This window comes from Prunus dulcis, chromosome 6, assembly GCF_902201215.1.
Source record: "Prunus dulcis chromosome 6, ALMONDv2, whole genome shotgun sequence".
Taxonomy (NCBI): Eukaryota; Viridiplantae; Streptophyta; class Magnoliopsida; order Rosales; family Rosaceae; genus Prunus; species Prunus dulcis.
This window is the reverse complement of record NC_047655.1, coordinates 20,812,636-20,825,026: the sequence shown is the minus strand read 5'-3', so window position 1 is coordinate 20,825,026 and position 12,391 is coordinate 20,812,636. Positions and strand designations below refer to the sequence as shown.

The window sequence follows — 12,391 nt, the reverse complement described above, 5'->3', positions numbered from 1 at the left end:
CAGTTTTTCCAGTCCAATCAAGATGTGCCACTTAAATTTCGGCTCCTTGAATCAATTTGCAACTCATGGGCCATGCATTAGGAAGAAGACCTATAATAACAATTTTTTTTTTAAGGGATTAAATTTTGACAATAAAACTAAGTTATTAGCTGGAATATTATTAACTCAAAAAAAAAATAATAATAACTGATGTAAGGTATTTAATTGATAGCTAATTTCTGATGAACAAAAAAAATTTAGCCTCTTAAATAAGAGACTTTGGTCTTCTAAATAAATATATATGTTTGATTCTTTATATACTTTTTGGGTGATAGAGATGTGTCCTTTAATTATTATTTTCATTTTTTTTTCTAGCTTTTCTTTTAGTTCATAATTTAATATTCATCTGTTCCTATTTCAAGTCTTAATATCCTGTCTATTTTCCTCTCTTTTTTAGTTGCAAATTTAACAGTTGCATGCAGTTAAGTAGATTTTAGTCAAATATCAGTGGAAGCTTGTATTTCAGATACAACGGGTAAGTTATTTATTTATTTATTTTTATCTTAGATACAATGGTAAGTTGGGTAACATAATTGAGTCATCTTTCGAATGATTATAGCATGCTATTACAATAAGTGAACAATCTTAACATTGTCGTCCAGTTATATTATAACATATGAACAGGTTATACAATACAATAATTTCTCGATTATTAGATACAACAAGACAAATTTACTCATCACTTCAATATTAATAGGTACTTTACTTCATTAATAATCTCATATCAAACCATTTGAAGTTTTACATCAGATTCTAGGGTTTTCCCTTGTTTGTATAGCAACAATAATTATGATAAAAATTAAGAAAAAGAGAGAGATACCCTTTTTGTTCCCACCAAAATTTCGAGGTTGACTCATATCAAAAGATTGTTTGGGCATTAGGGTGATGAACTAAGCAGAAGCAAGAACTCATATGAAAAGGTTAAAAAAGGTGGAGAAGAATGGCCGACAAAATTAGTTGTGGCTACTCCAGTCAAGCAGCATATGGACCAGGGGGCACAATCACAGGTCGAAGTTTACATGGACCTGGTGGGTCACTTTAGCCATTTTCTATGATACTTGCTGTCGGTAGGGTTTCTATACAAAACTAGACCCCAAGTCTTGATTTTTGTTTCTTTGTTTTTCCGATTACCATCTCATTAATGCTGCTTTGTACACTTGTAACCCCACGCTAGTTTGTAGGTGGTGCAAGACACTTCCCAGTCCAAGAAAATGTGGAAAAAAATTAGATTAAATAATTAATTGATATTGATTAGTTAACACTAAAACTGGGTATTGGGAGTGTAAAAGTCTGCTTAATGTCTTCTTGCTTAGGGACGGTGGAGAAAAGCGCGTACAATTATCATGTTGTCGATGGAATTTTGTTGGATCAAACTTCATATTAAGCAAAAGAAAAACTTTTGTTATCTCTTTCTTCGGTACTCAAAGTGTGACGTGGCATTCCTTTGTTAGAAAAATCTTCTCTGTAATCTATGATACTTTTTCCTTATATATAGCTAGACCCCTTCACTCCAAGAACACCCAATAACCCATTTCAAACTTGCATTCCAAAATCAAAACCAAAACCAAAACCTCAACTCTCTCTCTCTCTCTCTCTCTCTCTCTCTCTCTCTCTCTCTCGCTTTCTTTCCTTTGCACTTTTGTGATAGTTTACATCTAGCTTCTATTTATATCAAGAGAGTTGTTTTTTTTTTTTCTTTCCAAAATCAAAATGTGCATGTTGTCTACAAAAGCTACGTGCAACTCTCACGGCCAAGACTCCTCATACTTCCTAGGCTGGCAAGAGTATGAGAAGAATCCCTACCATGAGGTCCAGAATACCAAAGGGATTATTCAGATGGGTCTTGCAGAGAATCAGGTAATAATTAACTAATAATTCTCATTTTTGGTACAATATTGTTAATACCATGCATAAAAACCCTTTATTTTCATTTTTTTTTCTCGAGAAATTATTTATATATTTATGTACTCATGATCATTTCAATGTTTTGCTTTGCAGTTATCCTTTGATATTCTTGAGTCATGGCTTGCGAAGAACCCAGACGCAGCTGGATTCAAGAGAAGTGGCGAGTCCATATTTGCCGAGCTTGCTCTCTTCCAAGATTATCACGGCCTTCCCGCATTCAAAAAGGTAAACACATGAATTGTTTTGTACAATTATATATAGCTTCCCTTTTCCTTAATGCAATTCAAAGGCACGACCCCCACCAAGTAAGCTTCTAACTGGCGCATGTCTGACTCAGATTTTTTGATTATTTCCGTTACAGGCATTGGTAGATTTCATGGCGGAAATCCGAGGAAACAAAGTCACCTTTGATCCCAACCACTTGGTTCTCACCGCCGGTGCAACTTCAGCAAATGAAACCCTTATTTTCTGCCTCGCCAACCCTGGCGAAGCCGTTCTCATTCCTACCCCATACTACCCAGGGTACGTTTCTTAATAATGAAATTTGAACTCAGGACGTCCAGTACTTCCAAAGTACTTTCATGTCTCCTCGTGGACTTTAGTTCACGATGGGAAAATAATTACGCATTTCATTCCCTAATGATATTTGCTTGCATTTCTTGCAGATTTGATAGGGACCTCAAGTGGCGCACCGGGGTTGAGATTGTACCCATACACTGCACGAGCTCCAATGGCTTCCAAATTACTGAAACCGCTCTCCAAGAAGCCTACCAAGCAGCCCAAAAACGCAATCTAAGAGTCAAAGGCGTCTTGGTCACGAACCCATCAAACCCATTGGGTACCACAATGACCAGAAGTGAACTCAACCTTCTCCTTTCCTTCGTCGAAGACAAAGGCATCCATCTAATTAGTGACGAAATTTATTCCGGCACTGTTTTTAGCTCCCCATCCTTCACAAGCGTCATGGAAATTCTCAAAGAGAGAAAATGTGACGAGAATTCCCTAATGTGGAACCGAGTTCACGTTGTTTACAGCCTTTCTAAGGATCTTGGCCTTCCCGGTTTTCGAGTTGGCGCCATTTATTCCAACGACGACATGGTTGTGGCAGCCGCCACAAAAATGTCAAGCTTCGGGCTTATATCTTCTCAAACTCAGTACCTTCTCTCCGCCATGCTTTCTGACAAGAAACTAACTAAGAACTACATTTCCGAGAATCAAAAGAGGCTCAAACAACGTCAAAAAAGGCTCGTATCCGGCCTTCAGAAAGCCGGGATTAGCTGCCTCAAGGGCAATGCCGGCTTGTTCTGTTGGGTAGACATGAGGCACTTGCTCAGGTCCAACACTTTTGAAGCCGAAATGGAGCTTTGGAAAAAAATTGTGTACGAAGTTCGTCTCAATATCTCTCCCGGATCGTCTTGTCATTGCACAGAACCTGGCTGGTTCCGTGTCTGCTTTGCCAACTTATCCGAGAAAACTCTGGACTTGGCAATGCATCGGCTGAAGGCCTTTGTCGGCGAGTACTTCAACGTCCCCGACACCAATGGTCGCAGCCAAACCAACCACTCGAGAAGACGGTCACTCACTAAGTGGGTTTTTCGGCTATCCTTCGACGACCGCAGCCCCGTGCCGGGTCGATGAAACGATAGCCATGTTTCAACAACGAGTACAAGAAAACCGTGAAGGAAATCACATCAGCTGAACAAAATTTTTTTTGCCAAAAGTTAATTGGTTACTGAGTTTTATTATTTATTTACATTTTAGCTATTTTATTTTTTCGAATGTAGAAAAGTGCACTCGGTCCGCGCTGTGGATATGAAGTGGCATTAGCTTCATTTGTAAAACTAGTTTGAGTCATTGCGTGGCACCAAATTGTCTTAATGTCTTGGAAACTATAATTAAATCCATTGTGATAATGATGTATTATTAATTCAAAACAATGGGATTAGTGTATGTTTTGTATAATATATTGTTATATATTATAATTTATTTGTGTGTGAACTCATATATATAGCCATGTTGCTTGCCAATTGCCATGTAGCATACGTAATGGCGCCACCGTAGTTTGCGGCTTGAGATGGTGACTGACCGATTTCATATATTTTGCTGCTGCCGACGTTGGCCGGCAGCTCTCCACTAATTCTTGATGGGCCCTTTACATTTTTAAAGCCGTGTGTGTAGGAAAAGTTATTTAAAGTAAAAAGCTTTTGATCTCATGATGCAAAACCAAAAGTGTTTGTGTACGTTGGAGTTAGGGTTTCAAATTACATTCCTTTTTTGGGTGGGATGAGATATTTATTGCATTTTGAACTATAACTATGAGAGAGAGAGAGAGAGAGAGAGAGAGAGAGAGAGAGAACTGACGCAAGCTGAGGAGAAAGAGTTACTTGCAAGAAAGCTTAAAAAAAAGTCTAAAGGGGCTTTTGAACTTTCTGGGAGTGATGAGTGTTTAAAAAGTTTTTGTCTTTGAGAGAGGTTACGCGGTTTGCCCAATGAGGGGATCTCCGCTCAAATTTAAGTCGCTTTTATGGAAACAAAGCATATGCAAAAAAGCATAGTCGAGAGAACAACAAGGAAAACAAGAAAAGATAACGAATGATCTTGCTATGCGACTTGCCAAGTGAATGATGTTTTGTTTTCTATTGTAAAAAAAGAATGTTCATGTTTGTTCGATGATTAAAAAATCTAAAACCTAGACTAGGTAAACAAATTAATCCAAAAAAAATTTGATCTTATACATTCAAACTTTGAAGTTAAGATTGCTTGTTCAATGACTATAGACCGTTGATGAATGTGATACTCATAATTTATCAATAACTTTACCTTGCATTATATCTTCTCTCTTTTCACTTTCTTGAAATACCAATATTAATTAGTAAATTCTGTTTTGAACTTAATTTTGAATATAAAAATTCTTTTGTGTGTATCTAATTATAAGCAATGAACCCACTAATGTAGAGTCCTAGCCTAGCATCTATGTAGTGTGTATGAGTTTAGTATATTATCGTCTCTCTCAATAAGAAAATTTCTCAAATAAAAAAATATCAAACAAGAATTTTTTTTTCTTCTTTTTTTGTTTTTCTTTTAAAGTTCGAATTCCGTCCTTCATTGACCTCGATGGTAATGAAAAAAAATCTATTATAGCTTCATGTGGTCCCCAGAAGTTCCTCACAACCCAGACAATCAAGTGATAATTATAAGCATATTGTAAGATAATGACAGAGTAATTTGACATTCACACAAAATGTAGTCAAAGTAAATTTAATTAATAGCAAGTTAGTGTTAACCATCAAGTACCATGCATCACTCTTCTTCCTACTATTTCTGAAAATTTTAAATGCTTACGCAACATCAATTCAAGCCCTGACTCCCCGTTAATTTGTTCTGTTTAATTTGACTTGGCGGATTAATTCCTAATCTAGATCAGCCTTGTTGATCTTTTTTCTTTATTTTTTGTCAAAAGCCTTGTCGATCTTAGTGTGTGAAGTCCAAGTAACAACCATTTCAATGCCATGTGACATGAATAAAATGTTGCCACCCCTTCGTTGACATATCTTTCAATTATAAAATGCATGAAAATCCAAATAAAAATAAAAATAAAAAAATTTCTTGGACATATTTCAATTTATTTAATTCACCTACCAATACCATCCATATTATTATAGCTCAAATTAAATTAAAATTGATGAGGATTCTGTCGGGTGGTGGTTCGATTTTTGCAACAGTTTTCTGATAAGTATAACCTCCCAAACGGCCCATGATCTTTGCATGTGAAAGGAATTAATTTGCTTGCTCTTATTATAATTAAATAAGTTTTAATTAATATAAATTAAAATACCAAAGTCGGAATTTTGGTCGATTTCCATGTTCTTGTTGACTGTATGCATGTGCCCTCAGAAAACCTGGTTTTTGATAGTACTCTGAGACTCTGTTTATAATTCAGTGTCTTAGTACGGAGCACTAAAGTATGCATTAAAACTGAAGATCTGAGGTAGGTGTAGCATACATTATACATATATACACACCATATATTTTATTCAGTCTTTCATATTACGAGCTTTTAATATATTGATCTACTCTCCATTTCTCGTAATCGATCAATTATTAAGGGTCAACCAGGACATCCAATGAGATTCTGGGCGGCAGATGTGATATTTTTCCATTCAAAGTTTGGAGAATCCTAAGACTTATATTTTATTTAATCAAATCATTTAGTGATATATTTCGGTTAGTGGCCAGTTCTTAGTCTCTTGAGAATCATGCCGGTTATTAGCGGTTAGTAGTTGGTTTTTGTTTTTGATATCACTGGACTAGATTCGAGGAAATTATATGGCAGCTGAAAAGGGGTTTTAGAAAAGTTATTTTCGAGTGTGATTCTCTTCTGATCGTTTTAGCTTTTTGACTCGCTCAGGTCACTAGGAAACTTCATGGTTGCCATATTGTTATTGGGATGTCTCCATTTACAGTATGTGCCCTTTGTACTCTTTATTTGTATGATCTAATAAAATTCTATTGCCTTTTTATATTTTAAAAAAAAATCATTTAGTGATATATTTCTTCACTTAGTTGGAGGATGTCTTGGGTTCGACATATCATTTAGTGATATATTTCTTCTACTCCTAAAGAAGCCCAAATTGCCCCCTGAAATTTAAGAGAAAACGAAAAATCGTGAGTCCTTGTACACCACTGTGGTGTGAGCCAAAGACTTTACGATGCTTAAGTCAATTCTAGACAATAATAATTCGGGTTTCGTGGGTCGTGATGGAACGTTACCTTCTTGTAGTTGTGATCGGGTTTTATATGACTTGTTGGTGGCTGGTTTAATGCTATAAAAGGTTGCGTATGACATTGATTGGGAGCATCGTTGCCCGTTATATCACACATCTAGTAAATTAACCGTTTGACTTGGGACATGTGAGATATTTGCCCAAAATGTGTGGGCATAATCTCCTAGATTATTGTTGTAGCAGTAATTTAGGGAGATCATGGGGATCAATGTTGATCCGCTTTTGATGCCTAAGAGCAATTCCATCGGTTGACAGGGCCAGGGCAAGGGGAGGCCCAAGAAGAAAAAAACGAGTTCCAGCGGGCTTTTTTTGCCCGGGGTGGGTTTGGACTGGCCCTCAAGCAAAATTAGCCATTGCTCTAGCCTGGGTTTGCTGACGTCAGGGATGACTCCAGCAACCAAAAAAAAAATTTATAAAATTTTAAAATTTTCAGAATTTTTTAAAAATAAATACTTAGTCATATTTTTCTCTTCCCACACCAAAACTCTATACAAATTCCTCTCATCATATCTCATGTGAATAGTGGTTGCCATGACAATAGGTGGAAACACCACAAACCTTTTGTAAGGGCTGCCACTATTCACGTGAATAGTAATAGCTCTTGCATCCCCTCGTCCTTTGTCACGGCAAATGGGTAGAAGTGCTCTAAGGATTAGTCCCATATGGAGTTACCCTATGGTATAACGGGCAACGACACCCGGGTGGTTTAACAGGCCCTGTTGGGCTTTTCCTACAGTGCATGTGGGATCTTACGGAGCCCACACTCTTATCAATTATGGCAGGACCTCTACTGGTTCAAAGTAATTACGCCACTCCTCACCGCATGAATGAGGATGAGATGTGCTACTGATCTTTGCGTCCCTTTTGATGGGGGTAGTTTTGTCCAGACAGTAGTTGTTAGTACACGCTCCCACAATATATATATATATATATATATATATATATATATATATATATATATATATGTGTGTGTGTGTGATGAGCTCAAGACCTAATTGTTGCTAGTTCTATTGTGGTGGCATAACTTTGTTGTTGGAGTAAAAAGGTCTGTTATAAAAATATCCTATCCTTTGTAATAGAGAAAAATCAAATCAAATCAAATCACTTAATCTAGTGGCTGGCCCTAATTTGGTGCAGGTAATTAAATAAAACACTGGGGGAAGAGACTTATTCACTTTATTATTATGAGCTTAATTTGGTGCAGGTGATTAAACAAAACAGAAAGAATAAAACTTTTTAAATCATCTCTCTCAGCTGAGATGGTGCAAATGAAAATACATGTACAGAAAACGCGTTAGTACACAGAAAGTTTTTATCTTTGATTGATATATGAAGCTCCAACAAATTAGACTATTAACACCTTTAAGCTAGAGAGAAGAGGTTTGGCAGTTGAGCAAAGCAGTGTTTAAGTCAGGACCAGCTAATTAATTGGCTTTTCATGCAGACAAGGAAAAAAAATCACAGACATGAAAACCTTTGACAAATAAAGCTGTTCCTCGACAAAGAAACAGACATCAACATTTCCCATGACCATTAGACCTCAATTACCCCTACAACGTCTACTTTACAAATATCATGATCATATAGGGACATCGACAAGAAAGGTAGAAAGAACAAAGTAGCAATCTCTAAAATATTAATTAGAAGCATATAAATTTCACCATTATTCTAATGGGGTTTTCAAAAAAATTTATGAAATTAAGGTAGTTTTTTTTTCGGTTGGCGGCAGGACATTGACAATTTTGATTACGTGGTATGGTTGACATGTGGGTTTCACATGAGCAAGCCTAGGCCATCACATGTTAGGGGAACATAGAACACACCTGCATGTATATATCAAAATTTAGTGAATTTTGAACGCGTATGAATATTGAATAAGGAAGGAGGGTAGGGTTTTAGGGTTTCTCTCGAGCCTCACGGAAAGAAGCAAACTGATATGCCCTCCCTTTGGACGTGACCACTTGGATTGAGACAAAGGAGGGCCACATGAACATGGCTCTCTTTGCTTGAGATCACACTAGTACTGCCTCCTTACCCACTTCCCATACCAATAAATTATTTTTTTTATCCCAACTGGGTCCTATGAGGCTCCACATAAAGATTAGTTTCTCTGTTGGAATTTTCATTTGAATGATTGAACAACGAGAGCTTTGTCTTCATTTACAGGTTTTGATGGAAATGTTTTGTTATTTCTCACTTTCTAGTTGTGCAAGGGTTTCCAGCTTAATGTGCACCATTAGAGGTCATGTGATGATCTTTAGAGATTCTTAATCCAGCAAAAAATATATATACATATATTATATTGACGCATGCATATTTAATACATGAATATATATAAAGTTTAGACGATAGTTTTGTAGTGAAGCTTAAAGGGCGAACAGGCATCAACTAAAAGGATCAATATTTTATGTTTCCTAGATGAACACTTTTTCTTCAAGAGCCTCTTTTTCAAGCAAGGATCAATTTGCAGGATATGCTCTTGACCATTGTCGACTATTTCGTTTGAGAGTTCAGTATAGGTCATTATCAACAAGCAATGAATCAAATCGGACAGGGTACCATGACTTTTTCTTGTTTCCTTGCAGAAATAATAGCTAGCTAACACCTGCTTTAGGGTAAGTATGTGTGGAAAAAAGTGGTGTCAGGCATAAAGGGAGTGTTCTTTTACCAAAAGACTCTAACACGTTATTTTGTCAGACTATTCATTGAAATCATCGATGAAGTGTATATAAGTGCAAAAGTCGTTAGCACAAATTAAGTAATGCTTTTTTTCTTTTCTTTACCGTGGTCGGTTCACAAAGAAAAACTCCAGTTGTATAGTTAGAAGATGTTGATTGATTCCAATACAATGCCAAGGGATGTGTATTCCTTTTTGCAACATACTTAAATTTTAGCTTTCCGTATTGCTTCCCAAAGGGACTGAGATATCCCTGATATCCCGCACAAGTAGTTCTCCACTAATAGTGTGATTTTGTTGGCAGCGAAGCTGGTGCCTTCCATGAAGCTCATCAGAGATTCATAAAAGATAGCTCTAAACTAAAGTGGTCTAAACTACTTTCAAAATTAGACATCGATCATTTTGGATTTTGTGTTGCATGCTCTATTTTTATCCTTACATAAGGCATCAAGTACGACGGTCTCCAATTATCCTTACATAAGGCATCAAGCTTCATGTTTTGTATTCAAAAGCCAAATGTTACCAGAGCACTGCCACTTCAAGATGGGGGACTCTCGGGATCCACCATATAGCGACCTTGGACGGTTAAAATTTGAAAGAAGCATAATTTTAATTTTGAAGGGAAAACGAAAGACTTTCATCCCAGATTAAATCTCAAGAGGTTCTTCAAACCAGTAAACATTCATGATAAAAAAAATAAGTTTAACTTTTTTCTTTTCTTTTTTTGGGGTAGAAAAGAGAAGCGCTATTTTAGTTTAACCGTGGGTCAGACTGTTCATGGGGTCATAGAAAGAAGCTATTGAAAGGAGAAATGTAAACTGGGCTTCTGTTTTCCTCACCTTAAATTCTATCCATGAAGCAAGCATTGAATTGGGCAAAACTCAAGCTCCCTGCAAATGATTGTCAATGGGCACTAGGCTGGGCTTAACCTTACGTTTCAGCTCCATCAAATAGGGGATAGTCCATTAAAAATGCAAGATGGATTTGGGACAAATATAAATTCAATTTTCGAATTAAACCTAAACAAAGAATTTGGAGTTGGGATCCCCAATTCATGTCCACCCACCAAAACGTATCTCCATCCAAGGCTAAGGGAGGCTCCAAATTAACAAGATTGGTTGGTGTAGTTCCAACGTCATGAAGGGAGATTGATGTAACTCAATGAGCTAGTCTTGAATCTAGGGATCTCAAGATTGGTCTGAACATACAATAAGATTTGTGGCTGAAATGTTTAAAAGCATTTACTCACGTATTCAAGATTATCTGTTTGATTCATCCCTCCCATATCCTTTATATTAACAAAAGAAAAAAATAAAATAAAAAAGAAAGAAATGATATGGCTATTGTAAAGATGAATGGCCCAAGCATAACTTTATACATATTGTCACTGGGCTGGGCCAGTTCTCTAACAACAATTAACCTAATGCGTAGCTTATCTTACCAAATACCATCCAACGCTAATGAAAAGGCCAAGACTTACAATATTTTGCTTCATCAACTCTGTTGGAGTTGCAGATGCTCTCACCTAACGAATAAATCATTGAGAGAAAAGAGAGAAAAAGTCACTAATTCGTTGAGATATAAATAAATAAATAAATATATATATATATATAGCGTTTCAATTGAGAGATCCCTCAAATAAGTTTATTTGAGGGATACTTTTTTATGGCCCATTTCGTATTGTATTTTACTAATCCAAACCGTTTATTTTGTAAATATTCATTTCAAAGATCATCTCTCAAAAACTCACTTGAATTTGATATCATTTGACTACTCCGTATTGTATTTTACTAATCCAATCCGTCTATATGATATATGATAGTACCTTATTAATTATTATAAACATGGATTATTAATTTATTAATTTTAATAAGTGTCGCCATCCCGTCACCACTCTTTGCTTCCACAGCTAAATTTTGCTAACCTCTTCTTCTTGGAAACAGAATAATGGCGACATAGATTTTTACAAGGAATTATTGATTGTTTAAGCTAATACAAACAAGTTTGCTAACTTTGAAGATGAAAACAAATTAGATTAATAAAAAATTATATTCTCATATAAGTGAGTGTCAATGTCTCACAAAATAATTAAACAAAAGATGGGGTTTGATTATTTAATCTGATTACTACCAATATTATAAGAAAAAGGTTTCAAGAAGGTCGTCGGGGGGTTTTTGTCCTGTCATTTGGGTGACCAGCAAAAGGCTTCAATCAAGGTTCATTTGGTTGTTAATCGAGTACTTTATTTCATCTTTTTTATTGTTTAATTATTATTATTTATGGTCATGGCGTGACAGAATGTGCATATAAATATATGCCCTTAAAAGTAGCTTTAATTTTTCAATTGCTTTTGGTTGTATGCTAGGAGGCCTCTTCTCTTCTGCTTCTTCTCGTCGAGGATTATTCCTCTTCACTGTACACAAGTTAATCACTTGCTTGTAAGCTTTGCCACTAATGACTCTTTAAACATTTTGGTTGCTTGTCCCTCCAATTAATTAAAAGGCTTACTGCATGTGTTGTGTTCACATACAACTCCCATCAAAGTTTGCACCATGACAAACTTGGGATTTGGACTCATAATTTCTTAATTGATATACACTAATTATCGTATTTGAATAAATGAAAACAGGTCATGAATCCTGTTAAAGTATAATTGTTTTTAGCTGAGTGTGTTTGTTGTTTAATTGTGAACCATTGGATCACAGTCCAATGGACAGCTGAGATGTATTCTTAGTTGTAGTAGAATTGTGTCAGGTGTAGCTATCTCATAGGATAGTTTAATCAATGGTTAGATTGGATGATGTAAAAGGGAATATTCGATTCCTAACGGTTATATTGTACTGCACAGCTTGTCACTAGTAAAAAAAACCCCTTGCGCGACCAAATTTTGCACGACGAAAAACTGTTCGTCGCGCAAAGTCACTTTGCGTGATGAAACTTGAAACTTCGTTGCTCAAAGTCTCACGCGACCAAATTTTGCGCGACG

General features: G+C 36.1%; 1 protein-coding gene across 1 annotated transcript; it reads left to right on the top strand.

Moving 5' to 3' along the window:
* The first annotated feature begins 1,571 nt into the window (after positions 1-1,571).
* LOC117631761 (1-aminocyclopropane-1-carboxylate synthase) lies at positions 1,572-3,854 on the top strand. The gene is made up of 4 exons (XM_034365053.1): positions 1,572-1,896; positions 2,038-2,169; positions 2,306-2,466; positions 2,610-3,854. The coding sequence occupies exons 1-4, from the start codon at positions 1,750-1,752 to the stop codon at positions 3,580-3,582; spliced, it is 1,413 nt and encodes a 470-aa protein (XP_034220944.1). The 5' UTR covers positions 1,572-1,749; the 3' UTR covers positions 3,583-3,854.
* The last annotated feature ends 8,537 nt before the right edge of the window (positions 3,855-12,391 follow it).